General features: G+C 37.2%; 1 protein-coding gene across 5 annotated transcripts in view; it reads left to right on the top strand.

Moving 5' to 3' along the window:
* The window catches only part of LOC137634026 (heterogeneous nuclear ribonucleoprotein K-like), a 128,595-nt gene extending 106,705 nt beyond the window's left edge, over positions 1 to 21,890 (top strand). For 4 of the 5 annotated variants that reach the window (XM_068366267.1, XM_068366264.1, XM_068366265.1 and 1 more), the window contains 4 exons: positions 8,136 to 8,264; positions 8,973 to 9,353; positions 10,691 to 10,878; positions 17,752 to 21,890. In XM_068366267.1, coding sequence (XP_068222368.1) covers positions 8,136 to 8,264; positions 8,973 to 9,353; positions 10,691 to 10,878; positions 17,752 to 17,818 — 765 coding nt within the window. In that variant the 3' untranslated portion in view covers positions 17,819 to 21,890. The remainder of the gene's footprint in view (positions 1 to 8,135; positions 8,265 to 8,972; positions 9,354 to 10,690; positions 10,879 to 17,751) is intronic. The other variant, XM_068366266.1, reaches the window with a different exon arrangement.
* Positions 21,891 to 25,755: the final 3,865 nt, after the last annotated feature.

Genomic DNA, 25,755 nt, shown 5'->3' with positions numbered 1-25,755 from the left:
TCTCTCTCTCTCTCTCTCTCTCCAGTATTAATAATGAAGATGTTTACATTAATGTATGTATATGGTATAATGGTGTGTGTCCTGTGGTCTTTCTATATTTGGCCATACTTCGAAAGCCAACGAATAATTAAATCAGTTGTGATTTATATTTATATGTGTATATATATATATATATATATATATGTATATGTATATGTATATGTATGCATGTATACATACACCATCATCATGCACACTTAGTGTATAGTTATTGATTATAATCTAAGTCACCAATATCACCTTCCTGTAGCCACAGTGAACTCACTCCCCCCCCCCACCCCTCCCCAACTTCCCCTTGTACGTGCGTGTCCGTCTGTTTATAGCCGTTCCCCTTGGTGACGTGGGGGTGGGGGAAGGTGGGGGTACTTCCTTTTTGGGGGAGGGGGGTGGGCCAAGTCGATGTACACTCCCTAAAATGGAGGTCTAGTTTGTGATAGATATTTGAAATTATTTGTGATGAGTTCAGAAATTAATGTAATATGGAAAAAAATTTTTCTGTTTGAAGATTTTTCATAGAATTTTTGCTGTATTTCAAGGGGAATTTTAATAGAATTTTGGCTGTATTTCAAGGGGAATTTTAATAGAATTTTTGCTGTATTTCAAAGGGAATTTTAATAGAATTTTTTCTGTATTTCAAGGGGAATTTTAATAGAATTTTTTCTGTATTTCAAGGGGAATTTTAATAGAATTTTTGGCTGTATTTCGAGGGGATTTTTAAGAGTTTTGGCTGTATTTCAAGAGGAATTTTATTAGAATTTTTGCTGCATTTCAATGGGAATTTAAATGGAATTTTTGCTATATTTCGAGGTGAATTTGAACAGAATTTTGCTTTATTTCAAGAAGAATTTTTATATAATTTTCTGTTCCGATGGGGAGTTTCAATAGAATTTGGCTGTATTTCAAGGGGGAATTTTAATACAATTTTTGCTGCATTTCAAGGGAAATTTTTATAGAATTTTGGCTTTATTTCAAGGGGAATTTGAACATAATTCGTATTTCAAGGGGAGTGAAGATCAAATTCGCTCTATTTTTAGGGGGATTTTAATATAATTTTTGGCTGTATTTCACGGTGAATATTAAAGGAATTTTTCCTGTATTTCAAAGGGAATTAGAACATGATTTTTGCTGTATTTCAAAGGGAATTAGAACATGATTTTTGCTGTATTTCAAAGGGAATTAGAACATGAATTTTGCTGCATTTCAAAGGGAATTTGAACATGATTTTTGCTGTATTTCAAAGGGAATTAGAACATGATTTTTGCTGTATTTCAAAGGGAATTAGAACATGATTTTTGCTGTATTTTGAGGGGGATTTTAATCAATTTGTTTTTGTAATTTCAAGGGGAATTTTAACTTTTTTCTGTATCTCGAGGGGAATATCATTAGAATTTTTGCTGTTTCGAGGGGAATTTTAATAGTAATTTAGGTTGTATATCGAGGGGAATTTTAATAGAATTGTTGCTGTATTTCGAGGGGAATTTTAATAGACTTTTTGGCTGTATATTGATGGGAATTTAAAACAAATTTTGTTGTATTTTGAGGGAAATGTTAATAGAATTTTTACTGTAATCCGAGGGGAATTTCAACAAATTTTTGGCTGTATTTCAATGGGAATGTTAATAGAATCTTGGTTGTATTTCAAGGGGAATTTGAATAGAATTCTGGCTGTATTTCGAAGGGAATTTGAACAAATTTTTTCTGTATTTCGAGGGGAATTTTGATAAAGTTTTTGCTATATTGTGATTGGAATTTTTGCTATAATTAAAGTTAATTTTTTAGAAATTTCGCTCTTACAAGAATTTTGACTATTTCAAAGAGAATCTCTTCTGTATTCAATTGAAATTTTTAATAGTATTTGTGCTGTATTCGAAGACAAATTATGGATAGAATTTTATTTTTTTATTCTAGACAATTTTGAAGAATTTTACTCTTTTTAGAGTAGGAATTTAAAGAGAATTTATGGGTAGAATTTGTTAGTGGATTTGTTTTTCTTTTATAAATCTCCAGAACTGATTCCAATATAAAGAAATTTTTTTTGTAATTTATTGTATTAAAAACAAGTAAAAAAAAGGAAAAATCATATATTTGTATAAACATAAATGAAAATCGTATAATTAGATGAAACTAAAGAAAATCATATTTTATTAAAAAAAACAAGAGATAATCGTATTAGTTAAGTAACTATTGTATAAAAAACAGAAAAATAATATAATTGTATAAAAAACAAAAGAAAATACTTATTAGATAAAAACAATTGTATAAAAAACAAAAAAAAAATAATATAAATGTATAAAAAACAAAAGAAAATACTTAGATAAAAACAAGTGTATAAAAACAAAAAAAATAATATAAATATAAAAAACAAAGAAAATACTTCGATAAAAACAATTGTATAAAAAAAATTATATATTAATCAAAAGAAAATCGTATATTCCTTATTAAGATAACACATTTAAATAAAAAAAGGCTTCAGAACTCTCCACCTTTCTCCTTGTTCCCATAATCCATTTCCAACAGCGTCGCCATTGTAAAGAGACGGGCGGTTTAAATACTGTATAATGGCTATCGACACGTGCGTGTGCGTTAGTTTGTGCGTGCGGAGCAGGTGGTGTGTGTGTATGTGCGTGAGAGAGAGAGAGAGAGAGAGAGAGAGAGAGAGAGAGAGCGGTCGATAGTGGATTCACCCAACCCAGGTAAACTGGAGTTGAGACCGACAGCCATTCCTAGCTCGGCGGCCATCGACTACGGTACTTCGACTAAAATCCCCCATTCCTACGGCTACCGAGGCGCCCTTTGAGGCTCCTGCTATCCTGCTGATATCCTCCCCCTCTAGGAGAAAGGTTTAGCCTCCTTTCCCGTCGGAGGAGGTCTCAGACGGGCCTTCGGGCAAGCCCCTTGAAGCCATTTTAGAATTGTGGTGAATCTAGAAAAAGTTGAGATGGAAGTGTTTAATACTCCGAAGGGATTATTTGCCTCTATACGTCGATGCCCTTTGCAACTACATCTACTGCAACGTCGGCCTCGTCCCCCCTGAGGAAGGAGAAGGGCAGGAGTCTCCTGCAGATGCTGGAAATAGAAGGTAAAAAAGGAATATTGTTTTCTGTGTAGCACAAACGCCATTGTGGCTAGTTTATCGAAGCGCGGTTTCAATATGAATTTCTATATACTCCGCAGTTTTATAACTCCCCTTTGGAGTGGAGTATTATACTACGCCTTTTTTAACGTCTTTTGCCCTTGGTTTTAATTATATATAAATTCCCCCTACTGAGTATATATCCATTTCCCTTCGAAATATCGTTTAGAACCGGTTGAAAATTTTCCTCGATCCTCAGCAGTTTTGAAGACCTCCCCCTTCGAAGGGAGTTTTTATCAATAAATGCTCCCCCCACGGAGTATAATATATACTTCGGTGGATAAATCGAAGCGTCCTTCGCAAGCAAGCCACACCCAAGGCATCGATTTACCCCCTTGTGAGTATGTTCGTACGTGAGTGCGTTGCAGTATCGTGAAATAGATTTTTTTTAAAGGATATCTTCGACTTCGAAGGGGGTTTTGGAATGACTTATAAAGGGGGAAGGGAGGGGGGAGGGAGGTGTTTGAATCGTCAACAATAGATGTAGTTGGTGGAGGAGAGGGAGAGGGAGGGAGGGAGGAGGTAGAGAGAGGGAGAGGGAGAGGGAGGAGGTAGAGAGGGAGGGAGGGAGGAACCGGTAGCTTGTATTGATCTGCGACCAACGGACCCGACATCTTGAATTTCGCGTCGTAGATTTTATCAAAGTCTTAAAGCGCGACGTAGTCCGTTTAACGATAGATTTAGTCGTTATTCAGTCGTTTATATTAAAGCGAAAAAGACTTAATTTAACGCTTATGTAGTCGTTTTAACGACTGAATTAATTATTAGACTTAAATAGACGAAATTCTCATGTCGGGACGTTGACGCATTATGAAATGTAGGTCGTTTACACTGGCGGTGCATTTCTTAATAAAATCTAAAAGAACTAATTTAATATATTTAAAATATAAATATAATTAAAATATATATATTTAAATAGGAAAAAACTTATATATATATTTTTAGAATAGTAAAAAGTTACTAAACCTTTAGAATATATATTTTTTTTATTTTTGAGAAATGCATCTCTAGACGCAAACCCATTTTGAACTTTATCGAAGAATTTCTCTATATATCTTTGGTCTTTTTATCCAATAATACAAAAAAAAAAAAAACACCCAGTACTTAGCATTACCTCTTCTATTACCCCCTCTCCCTCCCCCTCACAGAGGGAGAGGAAAGGAGAGCGGGGGAGAGAGAGAGTGAGTGTTGGAGCCGGTCTATGTAGTAGACCCACACACCCGCCATTTATTGATTTTGCGTCGCAAGTAGCATTGCTAGAAGGGGGCTATCTATCTATTTAGCTCTCTCTCTCTCTCTCTCTCTCTCTCTCTCTCTCTCTCTCTCTCTCTTTTATATGTGACTCAGGGATCAGGGCTCGACGCAATGCTGGTGATCACTTTGTGGGCAGCCATCACCTTTAATGGGAGTTATAGGAGCAGGTCGTCAAAGAACTTCTGTTTATAAGAATAGACTCACCCAGAATTTGGTTTATAAGAATAGATTGACTCAGAATTTGGTTTATAGGAATAGATTGACTCAGAATTTGGTTTATAAGAATAGACTCGCCCAGAATTTGGTTTATAAGAATAGATTGACTCAGAATTTGGTTTATAAGAATAGATTGATCCCGGATTTAGTTTACTGTATAAGAATACATTGACTCGGTTTGGTTTATATGAATAGATTAACCCAGAATTTAGTTAACTGGATAAGAATAGATTGACTCAGTTTGGTTTATAAGAATAGATTGGCTCAGAATTTGGTTTATAAGAATAGATTGACTCGATTGGTTTTACGCAAATAGATTGACCCAGAATATGGTTGATAGGAATTGATTGGCCCAGAACTTAGTTTATGGGAATACATTGACCCAGAATTTGGTTTATAGGAATATTGTCCCAGAATTTGGTTTATAGGAATATTGTCCCAGAATTTGGTTTATAGGAATAGATTGGCCTAGAACTTAGTTTATGGGAATAGATTGGCCCAGAATTTGGTTTATGGGAATAAATTGACCCAGAATTTGGTTTATAGGAATAGATTGGCCCAGTATTAGGTTTATAAGAATAGACTAACCCAGAATTTGGTTTATAAGAATAGACTAACCCAGAATTTGGTTTATAAGAATAGACTGACCCAGAATTTGGTTGATAGGAATATATTGACCCAGAATTTGGTTTATAGGAATAGATTGGCCCAGAACTTAGTTTATGGGAATACATTAACCCAGAATTTGGTTTATAGGAATATTGTCCCAGAATTTGGTTTATAGGAATAGATTGGCCTAGAACTTAGTTTATGGGAATAGATTGGCCCAGAATTTGGTGTATAGGAATATTGACCCAGAATTTGGTTTATGGGAATAGATTTACCCAGAATTTGATTTATAGGAATAGATTGACCCAGAATTTAGTTTATGGGACTAGATTGACCCATAATTTGGTTTATGGGAATAGTTTTACCCAGAATTTGGTTTATGGGAATAGATTTACCCAGAACTTAGTTTATGGGAGTAGATTGACCCGGAATTTGGTTTATGGGAATAGATTTACCCAGAACTTAGTTTATGGGAATAGATTGACCCAGAATTTGGTTTATAGGAATAGATTGACCCAGAATTTAGTTTATGGGAATAGATTGGCCCAGAACTTAGTTTATGGGAATAGATTGACCCAGAATTTGGTTTATAGGAATAGATTGACCCAGAATTTAGTTTATGGGAATAGATTGACCCAGAATTTAGTTTATAGGAATAGATTGACCCAGAATTTAGTTTATGGGAATAGATTGACCCAGAATTTGGTTTATAGGAATATTGTCCCAGAATTTGGTTTATAGGAATAGATTGACCCAGAATTTAGTTTATAGGAATAGATTGACCCAGAATTTAGTTTATGGGAATAGATTGACCCAGAATTTGGTCTATAGGAATAGATTAGCCCAGAATTTAGTTTATGGGAATAGATTTACCCAGAACTTAGTTTATGGGAATAGATTGACCCAGAATTTGGTTTGTAGGAATAGATTGACCCAGAATTTGGTTTATGGGAATAATTTACCCAGAATTTGGTTTATAGGAATAGATTGACCCAGAACTTAGTTTATGGGAATAGATTGACCCATAATTTTGTTTATGGGAATAGATTTACCCAGAACTTAGTTTATGGGAATAGATGGACGCAGAATTCAGTTTACAGGAATAGATTGACCCAGAATTCAGTTTACAGGAATAGATTGACCCAAACATTTGTTTATGAGAAGATTGACCCAGAATTTGGTTTAAAGGAATATATTGACCCAGAATTTGGTGTATATGAATAGATTAACCCAGAATTTGGTTCACCTGAATCAGTTGACCCAGAATTAGGTTTAATAAAGTAGATTGACCCATAATTCAGTTTACACTAATATAATGTCCTAAATTTTTTATAGGAAGATTGGCCCAGAATTTTATTTAATGAAATAAATCGACCCAGAATTCAGTTTACATGAATAGATTGACCCAGAATTTGGTTTATAGGAAGGTTGATGTAGAGTTTCGTTTTTAGTAGATTGACCCAGAATTCAGTGTATAGACCCAGAAATTGGTTTATAGGAGTAGATTGACCCTGAGTTTGGTATGACTAAAATGACCCAGAATTTAGTATATATGACCAATCAACCCAGAATTCAATCTAGGGGAGAAGGTTGATCCAGAATTTTGGTATTAATAGGTAGACCCATAATTGGTTAGTAGTAGGTTGATAGATTGACCCAGAATTTGATTTATAAGAATAGATTGACCCATAATCCATCTATAGAATTAGGCTCTAATTTTAAATACATTGTTCCAGATTACACAATAAAGACCCAGAATTGGTTTATTAAGATATTGAGACCCAGAATAGGTTTATTATTATAATATTCAGACCCAGAATAGGTTTATTATAATATTCAGACCCAGAATAGGTTTATTATAATATTCAGACCCAGAATAGGTTTATTAAGATATTGAGACCCAGAATGGGTTTATTATTATAATATTCTGTCCCAGAATAGGTTTATTATAATATTCAGACCCAGAATAGGTTTATTATAATATTCAGACCCAGAATAGGTTTATTAAGATATTGAGACCCAGAATGGGTTTATTATTATAATATTCTGTCCCAGAATAGGTTTATTAAGATATTGAGACCCAGAATAGGTTTATTATAATATTCAGACCCAGAATAGTTTTATTATTATAATATTCTGTCCCAGAATAGGTTTATTAAGATATTGAGACCCAGAATAGGTTTATTATTATAATATTCAGACCTAGAATAGGTTTATTAAGAGATTGAGACCCAGAATAAATTTATAATATTCAGACCCAGATTATGTTTATTATAATAATATTCAGACCCAGAATATGTTTATTATTATAATATTCAGACCCAGAATAGGTTTATTATAATATTCAGACCCAGAATAGTTTTATTATTATAATCAGACCCAGAATAGGTTTATTATAATATTCAGACCCAGAATAGTTTTATTATTATAATATTCAGACCCAGAATAGGTTTATTAAGATATTGAGACCCAGAATAGGTTTATTATTATAATATTCAGACCCAAAATAGGTTTATTAAGATATTGAGACCCAGAATAGGTTTATAAAGATATTGAGACCCGGAATAGGTTTATAAAGATATTGAGACCCAGAATAGGTTTATTAAGATATTGAGACCCAGAATAGGTTTATTAAGATATTGAGACCCAGAATTGGTTTATTAAGTTATTGAGACCCAGAATTGGTTTATTATATTTAGACCCATAATAGGTTGACGCAAAGGTCTGGTTGGTTTGCAGAAAAGAAACCTATGATAGGTTGATAAAATGAAAAAATCTAAGAACCAGAATTTAAAAAACTGAATCGTCTCGTCCGTTTTCTCGCCTTCCCAAAATTCAATGCGCAGAAATGTACTCCAGTAACGTGAAATGGTTCTTTTTCCAGGAATGTGGAGGACAGATCAAAGTCTACACAAATTGCTGCCCACACTCGACAGACAGAGTCATCCAGATCACGGGTGATCGCAAGAAGGCCGTCCAAGCAATCACAAGGATCATAGAGCTCCTGAAGGAGGTAAGAGTTCAGAGCACTGTCGCGATGAAAGTTTTAGGATCATAGTTCAGAATTCAAAGGATAAAGTTGAGAACAAACATGTAAAGAGGCTCTCTCTCGAAATAACGCCAGCTTTAACCAAGGTGAGGGAAAGTAGACCGAGATGGTATGAACGTGGAGAGAGATGAGAGGAAAGATGGTGGATGTGAGACTACCATGTAGGAGATGGTTAGGTAGATCAAAATTCCTATGGATTGACTGTGTGAAAAGAGATATGAGGGAGTTGCGATTGAGCGAAGAAATAGGGATGAGCTTATAGAGATAGTAGTAGTAGTAGTAAAAGAAGAAATCTCGTCTACACAATATTAGTTTTGATAATGAACGCATAAGTTTGCGTATCCATTGTCAAATTAAATTCTCTCTTTAAGGGCTGTGTTTACTCAAGTCCAAAGATTTTTAAATTAACATATTACCTTCGTGTCTGCAAGTAGCTAGTTTAAAGTAAACTCCCCTCCTTGAAATATCTCTTACGATCTAGAATTTTGGTCTTTCTTTAACCCTGTGAGGATCAGACATTACACCTTTCATGTAGCTGAAGAGAAAATTCATTCGGTTATTGCAGTAGACAGTTACGTTTTATCTTTATTCACTTATTAGTTACGCTACGTAAACTCTAAATAAGTACGGTTAATGCGAGTTGAAGATTTAATTCTCCCTTTAATTTTTCAGAGTCCTGTGAAAGGAATCAACAATCCGTACAATGCCCACAACTTTGACGAATTCTTCGCCGGCGAGTACGGCGGCTGGGGAGACGCAAGCAAGGGCAACAGGTTCCCGGCAGGCCCCATGGGGGCCCGTGGGCCACCTCCTATGGGAGGGGGTTTGATGGGACGCGGACCAATGGGACCCCCCAACGGGCCCCCGGGTGGACTGCACGGTCCTCCGCCGTTCGGAAGACGGGGGCCGATGGGTCCTCCACGCGGACCTCCCCCCATGAGAGGAGGCGGCCCGTTGGATGGTGATTTTGAAGGGGGAATGCACAAGGTCAAGGCCTTCATGAATGGAAGTGACCTCCACAATAATGGTGATCTCCCTACCACCACCACACAGGTAAGGAAAGGGAGGGGTCAGACCTTGTTCTTTTAATTGTCTTGAATATAGGTTTAGGTAGGATGCAAATTCTAGTTGATGGGGACAATTAAGATCGTCATTTTGATGGGCAAGCATCTCAAGGCCGTTCAATCTACGGAGCATCTTGGATGTAGGTTCAGGTGGGACGGTTAAAGATGTTATATTGACGCTCAGGAGTCTTGGAAGTTCTTCAATTTACGTGTCTAGGGTGTAAGTTTAGGTAGGATACAACTTCAGTTACTGGGGACAGTTAAAAGTTTTTTTTTGACAGGCAGGAGTCTTTGAAGTTGTTCAATTTACGGAGTGCCTTGGATGTAGGTATATTTAGCATACAACTTCCAGGTGATGGGGACGGTTAAAGTTGTTATTTTGACGGTCAGGAACTTGAAATTATTCAATTTACGGAGCGTCAATGACGTAGTTTACTGCAAGACCCACCGTGCATGTCATGGGAACATGAAAATGTCAGTTTGACGGTCAGGACTCTTGAAATTGTTCGGTTTACAGAACGTCTTGGAAGCAGTTATTGTATATCGATGACAGCACTTGCTGGTGATGGGGAAGGGATAGTTAAAGATGTTCTATTGATGGTGAGGGGTCTCCGTTTTTCAACTCACAGAGCCTGTTGGAAGTCGATTTAGCTGGAACAGCTTGTAGGTGATGGGGATACAGTAGTTGATGTTATTTTGATTGTCTAGTACCTTAGAAGGTAAGTGTTTATTGTGTTTAGAGAAATAGAAGAATTTGAAACCTTTAAATGGAAAGCTGATATTATTATTAGTTGATTTTTGTTTCATAGACTAAGTGATATGTCTCTTCTACATCCTATGCTGTAAGTTTGTTTTCAATCTGTCGACTGGAGCTTACCTTTCGGTGACCAGAATATTGCTACGTGGGTCCCGCTGGGAAACTGTTCTTACACTAAAACGTGTGCGCTAAAATAACCTCGTAGATTTAAATGCATGAAAGAACTGTATTCTAAAATGTATGTTCAAATCAGTAAATGATATATGCTAAGAAGGAAAGAAAGTAAATTCATTTTTAATGAGGTAATATATATTTTGTTTCTCAAGAAATAGTTTTTATCAAAAACCAGATAGAGAGAGAGAGAGAGAGTTAGTTATTTCAATCATGAAGTTTATCATTTTCAAGAAAAAACAAAGGTGATTTATCTCTCATCAGTAAGTCTCTCTCTCTCTCTCTCTCTCTCTCTCTCTCTCTCTCTCTCTCTCTCTCTCTCTCTCTCTCTCTCTCTCTCTCTCTCTCTCTCACACACACAAGTCGGGCGGAGCTCTCAACGTATGATTTGATTCCAGGTAACCATCCCGAAGGACGCTGCAGGAGCCATCATCGGCAAGGGTGGGGCCAGGATCCGCAAGATCCGCGCTGATTCCGGCGCTGCCATCACCATCGAGGACATTCGGCCCGGAGGGAACGACAGGATCATCACCATCAACGGCACCGAACCACAGATCAAACACGCCCAGTATCTACTCCAACAGAGGTAAGAGGCTCGACTCGGTCTGGTAAAATCTCTGTTTAATAATATTAAACCTCGGGTGGTATGCTGTGGGCATAACTAGAAGAGGTTTGGGGGTTACAATGTAATTTATGAAAAAGAATTTAACCACATTAACACTATGGTATTCCTTTTTTTTTCACAAATTTTTAAATTGGAGAAAGTACAAAGGGGACCAGACTGCTATAAGCATGCACACGTGTGTGTGTGTGTGTAATATAAATATATGCATATCGACACCAGGCCGGGAGGAAAAATGAAAAGATCTAGAGTTCTAATAATAACAACATTGACAGCAGGCCGTGAGGAAAAATGAAAAGACCTAGAGTTGTAATAATAACATTAAATCGCTTGTCATATCTTCATTTCCTTTTTCCTCCCGGCCTACTGTTTTTGAGACATTGCACTTTCCAACGATTTGTCGTTAATAAAGAAGAATGTCAACCACAACGGCAATCAAAGAATGATAACATAAGTGAAACTACTGCTAAGCTGTTTTAAATAGCATGTAAGCGATGTATAGATGAAATGCATTATGGGTATCGTACTTTTGGTAATACGACGAAATGGATTATAACATGACTACTGTAATCGCATGAAGTCTTCGAGTGCCTGTACTTGCATGTCAAATTCCATGTTGGGTCAATTGCTTGCCTCTTAATTAACAATATTGTAACTAACTTTTCCGTTTTAGCTTTTGGAAAACTACTAACATTTTCATCTCCACCCCCATAGATAGTTGTATATTGGGCCAAGCTATCGACGGAATATTTCAGTTTAGATTTATATTTATGCTTAGCAGAGTAAATTAACTGCTATGGTTTGAAATTAGTAAAAGAAAAAAAAATTAACTTGTATAAAATTCTCACTCTAAAAATTCTCCATTAGGACATACTGACACATTTGTAAGCCCTTAGCTTGTATAAGAAATCCAATCTATAAAAGTTCTCCTTTAACATACACAGACGTGTAGTCTCAGTAATATCATGTTCAAGTAAAATGGAATTTTTTATAAATTGGTTTTCATAGGGTTTTTTTTTTTTTAATTCTTCCCAAGAAGACATTAGCACCTTACACTGTAAAGTAGGCAAAAAGGTTTATAGTATAATTTTTATAGTTTTTTTACACTTTTTCAAGATCACATTAGCACCTTGGACTGTAAAGTACGCCAAAAGGTTTATTGTATAAATAGGCTAGTTTTCATACTTACATTTGGGGTCCAACCACTACGATAGCGTCCTCCCGTGTCCTACCCTAGGCAACGCTTTTAATTCTGCCGCTGTTCTACTACTACTACTAACTCCACTAACAATGGCACGTGCAGTATGGAAGACTAGTGATTTTGTTGTTTGATGCCTATTAACAAGAAATCACTAATCGTCCTACGGCAGTCGCCTCTAACCTGCATGACGTCTACGAGGGAGTCCTTGGCGGTGGCGGTGCGTGACCGGGTGGGATGCGCTTCCTCTCCCCCCCTCCCAGACGACTATTAACAGCAGCAATACTAACGAGAAGATGCTCATAGACTCCTATGTAATGTTCGGAAGGTGGTGGTGATTGTAAGTCATTGGGAGTTTAGATTTTGTAGTATGTTAAAAGTGTATGTGAACATTGTTAAGCTAGACTCTATGGGTTGATTCACACTATTGGTCCAGTCAAATATTATTACATAATTTTAAGTGGAAGCATTCACAGTGGCGTTCCAGTCGTGATGGAAAAAAATACAGTTACAGGCTAATTTTCACTGCATAAATACATTTCCTAGTATCACTGAACAAGATTCTTATACAATTATGCTTTTTACTTATATTTTTAATTTTGCCAAGACACTGATCGGACCGAGAGTGTGAACACCCTAGTTACTAGACAGAACAGAGAGTGAACCGAGACTGGGGTGTGAATGAACCCTAGTTTTTCTTTTATTAAGTTAAAAAAGTTTAACGGGAAGTTAAAATCCATAGAAGTATTATTGATAACTTTTAGGGTACTGTTCTGTCAATTTAAAGAGGAAATTATTATTTATTTTGTTTTTTCATAACTGTCTACGTCTCTGTTGAGTCGCAGAAGTCTTTATTTGTTTTCCTAAAATTCGTTACCTGAGTAATGTCACAACATACAATTATTCATCTTTGTCTATGAATTCATTATTGTCTTTGGTCAACTTTCGAGTCTCAATCTGTATACATCTTGTCCAGTCACACTTTCGAACTTTGCCGTAGTTTTAAATTTTTCCATAACTTCTTATGGGGTTAAGACTTGTAATACTTGAAATCTTTGTATGTCCCCTTTTTCCATGATTTCCAGGGCCTTCTTACAGACATTTCTGAAATTTAAAGTCCTGAATACATCTCTTACCAAACTGGATGCTTTAGAACTTCCTTCCATCGCTAGCTTGGTTTATTTTTAGTTCGACAGAACATTGGTCAAAATGGAATAGTACTTTTAATCTGGAGTTAACGAGTTCTGTAATATTAACGGCATAAATAAATCCATTGGTAGTTTTGTAGCAATAAGCATTTCTTTAATTTTTTCCAGTTGGAAAACTTTTCCAAAGCAAATTAGTTATTAAGCGTATATAGATCGGTCTGGAATTTAGCTATGCACATACTTTTCGTTTGCCTCGTAGAATAATTTCACGATTAGTCAAATCATATTAGGATAAAGGAAGGATTTTAAGATAAATCAAAATTTTTAGCTTTGTTTCTTTTGGAAAACGAGAATTTTGTTGATAATTGTAGCTTAAAGGCCTGAAATAATAGTTTGGCTGTCGTGTACAGCCAGAATATTAACTTTGCAAGGTGAGAGAACTTCATCTAACCCAACTCTAGTGCCATAACCTCTGTACCATGACCTTCGACACTCTTGGATTAGAGTTCTCTTGTTTGAGGGTACACTCTGGCATGCTGTTCTATCTTATTTTACTTTCACTTGTTTTTTTTGAAGTTTTTGTAGTTTGTGTGAAGCGTCTAATTTAATCTTGTTACTTGAAGATAGAGACAGCTGGCGAAATCTAACTGAGGCCCTTTGCGTCAGTAGCTGTAGGAGGAGATGACACTTCTTGAAATATTTCTTTACTTTTAGTCTATTGTCCTTTCCACACTGGGCTATTTTTCCCTGTTGGAGCCCTTGGGATTATAGCCTAGCTTGTAATAATGATGATGATATAATTAGTTGTCTGTGACCCAAACAGCTTCCAAGGACTAAAATGTTACTTAAGTTTATGTCCTCAATATTGGTCGCTTGTTCAAGTTGAAAAAGTCAAAATCAATTATTTTATTGTCATTTGATTCTCATGATCAGTTTAATAATGTTTACAAAGTTTTGTTTCCCTTTGTTAAATTCATTTAATCTTCCTCTAGATTTTGTACATATATATACCAAGGCACTTCCCCCAATTTTGGGGGGTAGCCGACATCAACAAAGAAACAAAACAAAAAGGGGACCTCTACTCTCTACGTTCCTCCAGCCTAACAAGGGACTCAACCGAGTTCAGCTGGTACTGCTAGGGTGCCACAGCCCACCCTCCCACATTATCCACCACAGATGAAGCTTCATAATGCTGAATCCCCTACTGCTGCTACCTCCGCGGTCATCTAAGGCATCGGAGGCAGCAGCAGGGCCTACCGGAACTGCGTCACAATCGCTCGCCATTCATTCCTATTTATAGCACGCTCTCTTGCCTCTCTACAATGGGTTTTTCTGGTCGTGTTTTTCTTGACCATTTTCAATCGACTGATTATGTCCGGATGTCATTCATCTTTTACGATCATTCTCCTAAACCTCAGAGTGATCTTGTTGTCTAATGTTTACTTCTGAACTGATTTGATCCTGCCTCCGTCTTTCTTTTTTGCTCAATAATGATAACCTTTTACTTAAAACTGTTTGCTTTTCAAAAATATCTTTTTGTTTATGGATTCGCCTGTAATTTAATTTTTTGCATTACTTGAAGGAAGGCTGTAACCAGGGGAATTCATGTTGAATCCGTAGAACTTCAAAAGTTCAAAGTTGGAGCAAATGCTTTTTTGTTGACCAGGCGGACATGAGTCTTTTTATAGTTTATATATGACATATCTCTTTTGACATTACTTTTTTTAGAATGATTTATTGTTAATTTGTTCTCTTCAGTTATTTATTTCCTTATTTCTTTTCCTCACTGGGCTATTTTTCCCTATTGGAGCCCCTGGGCTTATAGCATCTTGTTTTTCCAATTAGGGTTGTAGCTTGGATAGTAATAATAATATTAATAATCTATTTGATATTTAAAGTACTGTAGTTCTAAGGGGTCTTTTCAAGATTGTCTGAAGTCCTGGATTCTAATATGTATATAAATTTAGTAGATTTCCATTGAAATTTGAGCAAATAATTTTCCTTACTCATGAACATTTCTATTAACCCTTTTACCCCCAGGCTCTTTGGAAATTTCCAACCCTTAACCCCCAGGGGGTTATTTTTTCCCAGCACATTTTGCAGTATATTTTTTTGTAAATGCTCTAACAGCCTTAATTTTTGTCATAGAGAGGTCAGGTTGGCCTCATTCTCTTAGAAAATGCCTGAATTTTCTCAAAAAATTACCAAAAATATGAAAAAAAAAAAATTATAGCCTTTTTTTGCAAGGACGTCCCGGTACGTCCATGGGGGTAAAAAGGGATGGGTTTTTTAAACGTACCAGTACGTCCTTTGGGGGTAAAAGGGTTAACTTCATGTTTTTTTTTAGGAGATTGTGTTCACTGCTTTTCCAAGTGTGTCTACTTTGTTCTTTTATGATTTTGAGTAATTTTTGGCCTAAGATTATCGTGATGTAAAATGGCCGTACCACAAACACTGGAAATATCTGGTCAGGTACTTCAGCTGCTGACGTTCAAACTTGCAGCAAATGTTTTTATGTTGAACATGCTGACATAAGTCTTTTTAGTTTATATATGAAAGATCTGTTTTAATGTTGTTACTGTTCTTTAAATATGTTAATAGTTCATTACTTCATTCTCTTGGTTAATTTCTCTTCCTCACTGCTGGAACATTTCTCCTTGTTGGGGCCCTTGGGCTTATAGCATCTTGCTTTCCAAACTAAGGTTGTAGTTTATAAGTCAGATTCTGTTAAATTCTTGACCTAGGGTAAGCTTCACCTAACTTACATGCCTATAATTTCCAGCCACAAATGTCGACAGTCTCATTTCATATTGAAAATGTCATCTTCCTTCTGTTATTAAATTTACCCTATTGAGAATGTTGAATGTGTTGGCCTCCTTATTTTAAGCATTTGATTATATATTACTCTATGCTACATTAACTTGGGTTTTTAATGTTGAATGTGTTTGTAACTAGAAATGGATTGAATTTTTTTATAGGTATTATTATTACTATTATTTGCTAAGCTACAACCCTAGTTGGAAAAGCAGGATGCTATAAGCCCAAGGGTTCCAACAGGGTAAATAGCTCAGTGAGGAAAGGAAATAAGGAAATATACTACAAAAAGTTTAAGAATAACAACATTAAAGTAAATTATATATAAACTATAAAAACTTCAAAATAACAAGAAGGGAAATAAGATAGAATCGTCTGCTCGAGTGTACCCTCAAGCAAGAGAACTCTAATCCAAAGCCATGGTATATAGGCTATGGCATTACCCAAGACTAGAGAACAATGGTTTGATTTTGTAGTGTCTTCCTAGAATAGCTTGAGAGCATAGTCTCTTCTACCCTTACCAAGAGGAAAGTAGCCGTTGAAGAATTACAGTGCAGTAGTTAACCTCTTAGGCGAAGAAGAAATATTTTAATCTCGCTGTTCTCAAGTGTTTGAGGAAAGACGAGAATGTGTAAAGAATAGGCCAGACTATTCTGTGTATGTGTAGGGAAAGGGAAAATGAACCGTAACCAGAGAATTAGTGTTTGATTTTCGTGCTTTCTTAGAATACACAGTGATATGTCAGAAACATTTCTATTATAGTAATCATATTTTATTATTGTTATTATAAATTGTATTGTTATTGGTATTTATTTTGTCACAAAAGGTTGAAAAAAATTCTATTATTCAATGTGATCATTTTATTTATTTTATATTTTTATATGAGGCTGGTAAGCACAGTTTGTCTATCTCCAGCTGGTGATTGTTACTGGTAATAAAATTCCTGGGAAATTGATGGTGAATTTCTATTAAACAATTTTTGTCATTAAAAAATATTGTAACCGATTTTTAACGACAAAATTTTATTTAACATGATAAGATGTGTTTATTCTAACTGGTTATCGAAGCATAATGACTCGTACAATATTCGGACTGATTTCGACGACAAAATCGTATTGACTCGTACAATAATCTGATGACAAAGTTGTATTAAGTATAATGTAAGTCTTGTATAATATTCTGACAGATTTCTGATGACAAAGTTCTATTAACCCTTTTACCCCCAGGCTCTTTGGAAATTTCCAATCCTTGACCCCCAAAGGGTTATTTTTTCCCCAGCACATTTTGCAGTATATATTTTTTAAATTACTCTTACAGCCTTAATTTTTGTCATAGAGAGGTCAGGTTGGTCTCATTCTCTTGGAAAATGCCTGAATTTTCTCAAAAAATTATCAAAAATATGAAAAAAAAAATTTAAATAGCATTTTTTTTTTGCAAGGACGTACCGGTACGTCCATGGGGGTAAAAAGATGAGTTTTGTGAAACGTACCAGTACGTCCTTTGGGGGTAAAAGGGTTAAGTCTTGTACAATAATCTGACAGATTTCTGATGACAAAGTTCTATTAATCATAATTCAGACAGAATATTCTAACTGATTTCTAACGACAAAAATGTATTAGCCGTAATTGAAGTCTCCTACTGTATTTCTAACTGATTTCTGACGATTACACCCAACAGCTGTTCATCTTTACCCGTCTCTTCCAGCGTGCGCGAGTTCGGCGGCCGCCAGGGACTGAGGTTCTGAAGATCAGGACGACGACCACTACCACACAGGAAGCCATCATTTGATTCTCAATTTCCTCCAACCAGCCCCAAGCTGTCATGATTTACGGAGAAAGGATCCACATTTATTTTATATATATATATATGCAGAAAACCACCCCACTATATTAATTTTTTGCCAATTAGAGGAAGTGTAAGCCACTATAGAAGATAGTGGAAGAAATAGAATTATTTGTCCTGACAATTGTACGATAGGGTGGTGTTATTATAATTGCATATGTGTTTATGCAATTTGAATGAAATATGTATTAGCCCTCATTATTTTGATTGACTTTTAGCAATGCCGGGAGCCAAAGCCAGGCCCCCCATTTTTCTTTTTTCTTTGTCGGTTAGTACGAAGGACGGCGGTCTCTCGCCGAGAACCGCCGCGATCCTCGGACGTGAAAGTGGCAGCACAAAAGAAGGCTTAGAGTCGGCCGAAGGGTCGATGGTAAATTTCGGCGATGGCGAAGAGTTCCAATAGAAAAAGGGTTTAGTGTGTTTTAGGGTTAGCGTATTTCTGCTGTTCGATGGAAGAATTTTTTTTTGTGACCTTGTTCGTAGGCGAGGACTAGAACTCCATAGAATTCCATCCACGTATTTTCAATAAAGTGAAATCAAAAAAAGAAGAATTTACCACATAACCAGTATAGTTTTTTACTGCAAGCCATGTATTCTAAGTTTATATATTAACTGTGTCCCAGATTATACGATTTTTGCATGATTTTGTCTGTTTCTTTTTTTGTTTGCATCAATCACAATTTTATGGATTATAAGAATATATATATAGAGAGAGAAGAAGAAGAAAAAGGCTTTTTTTTTGCTGTATATGATGATGAAAAAAAAAGGCCTTTTTGTTTTTGTTTTTTGGGTTTAGTCTCGGAGGGGAAATTCGTCTCGGCCTCGTCCCAGAGGAAGACGAAAATGCAGAAGAAGTTATCATCGTCCATTTTGAGTAACTATGAAGTATTCAGGTAATCAATTAAATAACTACTAGTTCCAAAGTAATCACTTACGATGTATTTTTGTACAAGTTTACCGTCATAATCGCTTGTTTCGTGTTATAGGGAGTAATAATTGAATGTTGTCATTCTCTTTCTCTCTTTTCTCTCTCTCTCTGGTCAGAGTAGCTCTTCAATTTCACCTAGTCTCTTGTCTCCATTTCTCTCTCTATCTCTCTCTCTCTCCGACACAAAACACAGCCCCCTCTACTTTTTCATCAAAATCCGTTGCTTTCTCGATGAGGGTTATAGATATATTTCCTGCCTTAAACTCCTGTGCTATACAACCTTGACTGTTTGATGTTGTACGACTCTTTATATAGAGGCTATACTGCCCTTCTTCGCTTTAGCTCGGGCGGACGTACCCGGTCCTTGCTTGTCTGCGCTTGGCGTCCCCGTCGCAGCCGACATTCGTTCGCAGACGTCTCGGAAAGTAATAGACTTCAATCTTGCTTTTTAAAACTTAAAAAACAGGGAATGGAAGCAGGCACTGCCGCAACCAACCGCAGTTGAGCAACGTCCGAGATACGAGCCCATTTGTTTGTTGTCTGTACCTGATGAAAAAGCCATTGTCAACGTACAAGGGTTTTTGTCGATGTCACCACTGATGAAAGACATGTAAGGACACTTTGTCTGGACTCCTCTTAAGGTTGCCCAAAGTGTCGTCGCTTCCTATACTCTTTAATACTCCTTCTCCTCTTTAATCCCTCTTTCCTGTATCTCCCTCTGTCTCCTAAACACACCCACCTCCCACAGTTTCCTCCTCCTCCTCACCCCAAAGTCACACATGCACACACCCCTTTTGCTCGTACGTTTCCTGACTTATTTACCCAACACGACTCTCCTGTCGTTATAGTGGTGGCTGCATGTGAAGAAATATATATATATACATATATATATTACAGAAACTGGCCAAAGTGCACATGGAAGTTTTCATTAAATGTCAAATTTTTGTTTATTTAGCGGATGTTAGTCGCTCTCAATTACCATGGTCGTCTCTTGCCCTTGATTTTGCCCTATTCTTTTGTCCTTACTTCATTTCAATATTTTGTTTTAGCTGAGTAGACATTCCATGTATGATTCAGTTTGAAAAGGTGTTATCTGCCAAAGCGTTTTCTTTTTATCGCTTGTAACGATACTGTTCTGTTTTGTTTCCAATCCTCCGTTCGGGTTCGCGCGAGGCGAGAGCGCCAGATTTCGCCTCGGGATGCGCGGCGGAACCTTTTCGTTGTTAAGATTAGTAGAGCATCCAGAGTTTGTTAGTGTTATATACCATTTATCTTTTTTAGTTTGGAGTAAGCTTTTCCCTTAATGTAAGACAGAGCCTTAACTCTCTCTCGTGTAGGCACGCGGCCCTTATTGCCTGATGCTGCATAAATTAGTTTTTTGAAGTTTTACCTCGTATAGAGTTTATGTCCAGTGGTATATATAGAAATTTAATAACAATAAACGCTACTCGCTCCCCGGGGGATCGTACAACAATGAACTATGCATCAACTGACTATCGGGTAGATATGGCAAGATTTCTTGGCCACGCGGGGAGCGCACGAGGACAGCGGCATCTTTGCCGACTGGTCCCCCCTCTCCCGAAGATCGATCGGTCTCCTTGAAGTGCATTCAGCAGAGGATACAGAGTTGTTACGAGGTACGAAATCTTTCCTAAATCTTTCCTCATTCAACTGTGTCCTAGGCACATTTAGCCGAGAGGACACAACAGTTGTTGCGAGGTCCCAAAAGAAAGTTCGTAGCGCCAGAGCTCCCCCCGTACTTGTGGAAACGTGGCTTAGAACGGACCGTTTTCCCTCTCAGTGCAATAAGCCGTTCCTTGGGGAACCACCAAAAATGCGGTCCTTCCTCCTAAAGAGGTATGAGTTTAGGTACCATAAGGTCTGCAACCTCTTAAAACCACACACAGACACAACAGAAAGTACTTTTAATCTTTGACACGAGCTGGTTAGAGATTCTATCTGGTTACATGTAGATGTGCCTAAGATCCCCCCGGGAAGCGAGCAGTATTATTGCGAGGAAGTAATTTGAATGTTCACAATATTAGATTTCAGTTAAGGACCAGACACTGTTACTTGTGTCCATAGTTTAATAAACATAAAAAGAACTCGTGAAGCCATCCATTTTATAAGGTATCTGTATTTTGCATTCATATAAAGGATTAAATATCGGAGACATTCTGTGAGTTTTTATCTTCTCCCATCTCTCCCTCGAAGTTTGTCAGACCTTGTTGCCCGAGTGGCGTCGGCAGTCGCGGGGCAGTCTCTCGAGCTGTCGCCGTGAACCGACCGTGCGGTCCACAAGAAGGAGAATAATCTTTTGTCCATTCGTCTCTCGCTTCAAGTCGCCACCACGTCCATGCCAAAATTAGTTCGGTCCGTGAGAACCCGGAGAAATTAACGCGGCGTCCATCGAACGCCGCTATACGCGTGTTGGTGACGTGAAGCGGAGGAAATTAACTTTTATTTTAGGCTAAGGAATTACATCTGCATCTGTTGTGTATAGGAGACAATTTGCAGAATAAATATTTATTATAAAATGTACTTTCAATAACAAACCCATTATCTCTTTTCTTTGGTATTTTTATTCCTGTTACGTCATAGAAATAAAAAAAGACAGTGTCGGGTTGTAGGAGTAGACGTGAAATGCTTTAGTGTAAACACCGCAGCAGGGCATATAGCTAGCGATAGGCAGACAAAATGCGTTGGCGGTCTTGTTTGTAATGTTTGTTGTGATGATTATACGATGATATATATACCATACAGATATAGGTTTCAGTTCTAGCTAACAAAACCAAAATAAAAAAAGTTTAAGACAGCCGTTAAAGTGCCTTGCACAGAATTGTTTCCCAGCCATCCAGTAAGGTCCAAAAAATACTTATAATTACTTTTAAATTAAGTGTGTATTTCACCAAACTTTTCAGTGTAAATTTATCCTACCTGTTCTGTGAGATTCTTCTATCTGTTTCGAGGGAAAAAAAAAATATAGCTTAATTCTGCGTGCTCCTCTATTCATCTTTTATGGAAATAAAATGAAGTCTAGCGTAAACTTTTGTCTCAATCAACCCAACTGTATCCATCAATTACCGTCTGTTCTGAGCGGACAAAGGAGTCGATCTGGTTGATCGACCCTAATGTGTGTCAAATTGAAGCGTTCCTTATTCTCCGGAAATTCAAACTATGTATTTTATACCAATAATGTTTTGGTAGCCTGTTGGAATCCTTCTCCCTGCCTAGCCATTTATAGTAGCTCAATAGTAGTAGTGTGTGCAACCTTACTATCGTGAGCTAAGGATGGTGGGTTTGTGGGAAGCCTATAGGTTTACCTGCTGAATCATCAGCAGCCATTGCCTGGCACTACCTGGTCCTAGCTTACGGAGAAGGTCCTTGAATGCTGATCATATATACAGTATACATTTTCAATCTCTAGGACATTGTACTGTCTCTTTCATCTGCCATTCAATAGCAACGTTTAAACCTCTACAGGAAATTTACATCCTAGCATAGAATGTTGTCTTGCTGTTAGACCTGATGGAATAATTGCTTTTGACCCAACTGAAATAAACTTATTTTCATAACAATGTCACAGACAGTATTGGCAGTGGTTGAACCTGCGAGGGCCAACTGTAAGCATCAAGTCAAACCAATGAAGTTGTGGAAAACGGAATGCTTGCTGTAAGACAACGTTGGGCCCCGATAATTAAAGCCGTCCATTATAGAAATCTATGAGGAATTTGTCACTAGAGAGGTGACTTATTATTTGATCTACAGGTAAATCAAATCATTGATGTTCATTGTGGGGAAAATATTATTTCCCACAAAATCATTGAAAAAAAAACTTTCCTTGAGCCACTGAAAACGAAAACCCAAAAGTGGGGAGACGGAAAAGTCTCCATTGTAAGAATCCGTTGTCGCTTTCCTCTGTGTATTCATAGAATCGCAGTTGTCAAGGTAACAGGAATCTAGCAATGTGATCCTCGGGTCAAGCCCTGTAGATCTTGCTGTGAGATCGGTGTCTTGAAATACCCCTTCAGTTACACTCGTCAGTAACGTTTTGCTTTAAAGGAAAAAGAAAAAAAAATGAGAAGGTAATCTGGAGCAAAGATATAAGTGCCATGTCCCAAAGTTGAGTACAGTGTGAAACCTTAAAAACCTCTTTTGATACTCTGTTGTAATAGTATTACCAAAGAAATAAAAATAAGATAAAAAACAGTAATAATGACAATTACTGAATATTTCTTTATACCCTAATGACACACGAAGACTGGTACGTACTTTCCACCCCTATGGAAGTAGGTGGTGTATAGGATTTAAACTTGCACAGTAGTCTCTTCCTAAGGGGATAAAACTGTCTTGTGTTTCTTCATTACTGTCGATATAAAGTTATCGAGTTCTTCAATTAAGCAAAATGAGAGCGACCTTAAAACCATTTGATTAACTTTCCAAGATGATCGGATTTCCATAACCAACGGCAGGATAAGCACTTCACTTAAAGCTACGACCCTAGTTGGAAAAGTAGGAAGCTATAAGCCCAAGAGATCCAACAGGGGAAAATAGCCCAGTGAGGAAAGGAAACAAATAGAATAGTGTGCCTGAGACAAGAGAACTCTAACTCAATAAAAGTGTAAGATAAACGAACAGTATATAATCAGTCTCTAGGGCGTAGTCCTGATAGGGGTACGTCACTGTCCCATGCTTCTGCCATTCATGATCAGCCTTTAAATCTTAAATGCTAGAGTACAATACACAGTTCAGCACCACCCAAACTGATCTGCAAAGAAAAAAATCTTTAAGTTAAATAAAAATATTTACAATAGGAGCAGATAATTTAATGCAACCTTCTGACGACATCTAAACCAAGGAGTCTTTAAAAACATTATTATTATTTTCATGACTACAGTATCCTCAACAAACTTTAAAGGAATGACAGCTATCCCAGACAGGAAAGTACCAGTTTTTACTATAGTATACATACTTATTTCACCGAAAAACAGCTTATTTATGTTACGCTTAAATAAGACGGACACCATTTTCATCTAAAAGTACCAGAATCGCCTCCAATCTATTAGCATTGCTGTTCATAGAAGCTAGAACGAATTTGATGGTTTGGACAAAGCCTACACATGTGCTTTGTTGCTATGTACAGTACTCTCACTGTTTTGATTAATGAAGGATGTCCGTTTAGTGACTTCAAATCTCAGAGTTTGGTGGTTGAAAACAAAGTGGCTACTGGGTAAACTGTTGTGTGTGTGTTCGCCTACTACCTGCCGGTAACTTCTGATACCTCTCTATAAGTTGCTGAAATCATACCTGTATCAAAGGACGAGGTTGTATCCGTGTAGGAACAAAAATGATGAAGTTTTTAACATAATTACCCGGTGGATATATATATATATAGCTCAAGTCCCTGACGTCACGGCAGAAATTCAAAACTCGCGGCAATCGCAGATTGAGTAGCCAGGTGTACCACCAGTGAGCCCTCACGCGACGGTACTTGGAACTATTCCATGTTTCCTCAGATTTTCCATGCCCATAGGTCTCTGGAGGGGAGGAGGGAGGGAGTTAAATTATATATATCCTCTGGGTAAGTATGTTCAAAAATTTATTTTATAATGAAAATATTTTTTAAACATCTGACTTACCCGGTGGATATATATATAGCTGATTGACACCCTTGGTGGAGGGTCAGAGACAGCCAACATTGTTGGAATATTACTTAAGAGTAAAATAACAAGCTTAGGGGTTCGTACCTGATAAGGAAGCTGACTTTTATGATACTACTCATTAGTCCGCTTTCCTTATGAGATTCAGCTATCCACACATGGGGCTGAAGACCTCTAGGAGCTGTCAAACCGGTCTAAAAACCTCTATGTGACAGGAGTCTTCCAATACCCTTGTTCTGGGTGCTCTCAAGGAACAAATGACCATCTGACTAAAATCAATGATTGTGGACTGTCGACAAATTTCCAAGCAACCATAAAAATACACAAGTTCCAAGAGAAGAAAAGGGTATTAGGATTATGGGAACGTAGTGATGGATCCTTCCCCCACTACTGCACTCGCTATCACGAATGGTCCCAGAGTGTAGCAGTCCTCATAAAGAGTTGGACACGATTCAAATAGTGTGAAGTGAACACAGATTTACTCCTCCAAAAGGTTGTGTCCATGATGCTCTACCACAAGCTATTCTGCTTGAAGGCCATTGAAGTTGTTATAGTACTAACCTCATGCGTCTTGACCTTAAAAACTTGAGGTCAGTATCACTGTAATGCGTATGAGCCTCTCTTATAAGAGTCTGATAAAGAATGAAAGGACATTCTTGACATCTGTAACGAGGGCCTCTTAGTCGAGCACCAAAGAGCTTTCGATTTGCCTCGCAACTCTTTCATTCTGCCTGGGTAGAACTTCAGGGTTCTTACTGGACACAGGACTCTCTCCAACTCCTCGCCAACTGTTGTATGATGCCTTGCAGAATACATGTGTGAAACCTTAACTGATGACTTTGTGTACGCCACCTAGCGGCTAATAAAGTAGTTGATTTCCGGTCTTCTAAGTTTCGTGTTTGTCTTCAGTTCCTGGCTCCCCTAAAAATGTAATACCAACCATATCCGAAAGATTCGGAAACTCAAAAGCCTTGGGGCAAGGTTGAGAAAGGCGGTCATTCTTGGCGAGAAAACCTAACTGCAATGAGCAGATAGCTTCGTTATCTCGAAAGCCAACGTTTTTACTAAACGCATAAATTCACCGATTCTTTTAGTTGTCACAAGACTAACAAAAAAGTTTTCATCGTGAGGTCCTTAAAATGAAGAAGAATGCAAGTGCTCAAGTCTGTCACTCATGAGGAACTTCAGGATTGAGTCCAGAATCCAAGCTGGTGAATCCTGGTTGTTTGATGTTTCAAACAAGTTGAGAAG

Source organism: Palaemon carinicauda, chromosome 43 (assembly GCF_036898095.1).
Source record: "Palaemon carinicauda isolate YSFRI2023 chromosome 43, ASM3689809v2, whole genome shotgun sequence".
NCBI lineage: Eukaryota > Metazoa > Arthropoda > Malacostraca > Decapoda > Palaemonidae > Palaemon > Palaemon carinicauda.
The sequence above is the reverse complement of the archived record's forward strand: the minus strand, read 5'-3'. Positions and strand labels throughout refer to the sequence as shown.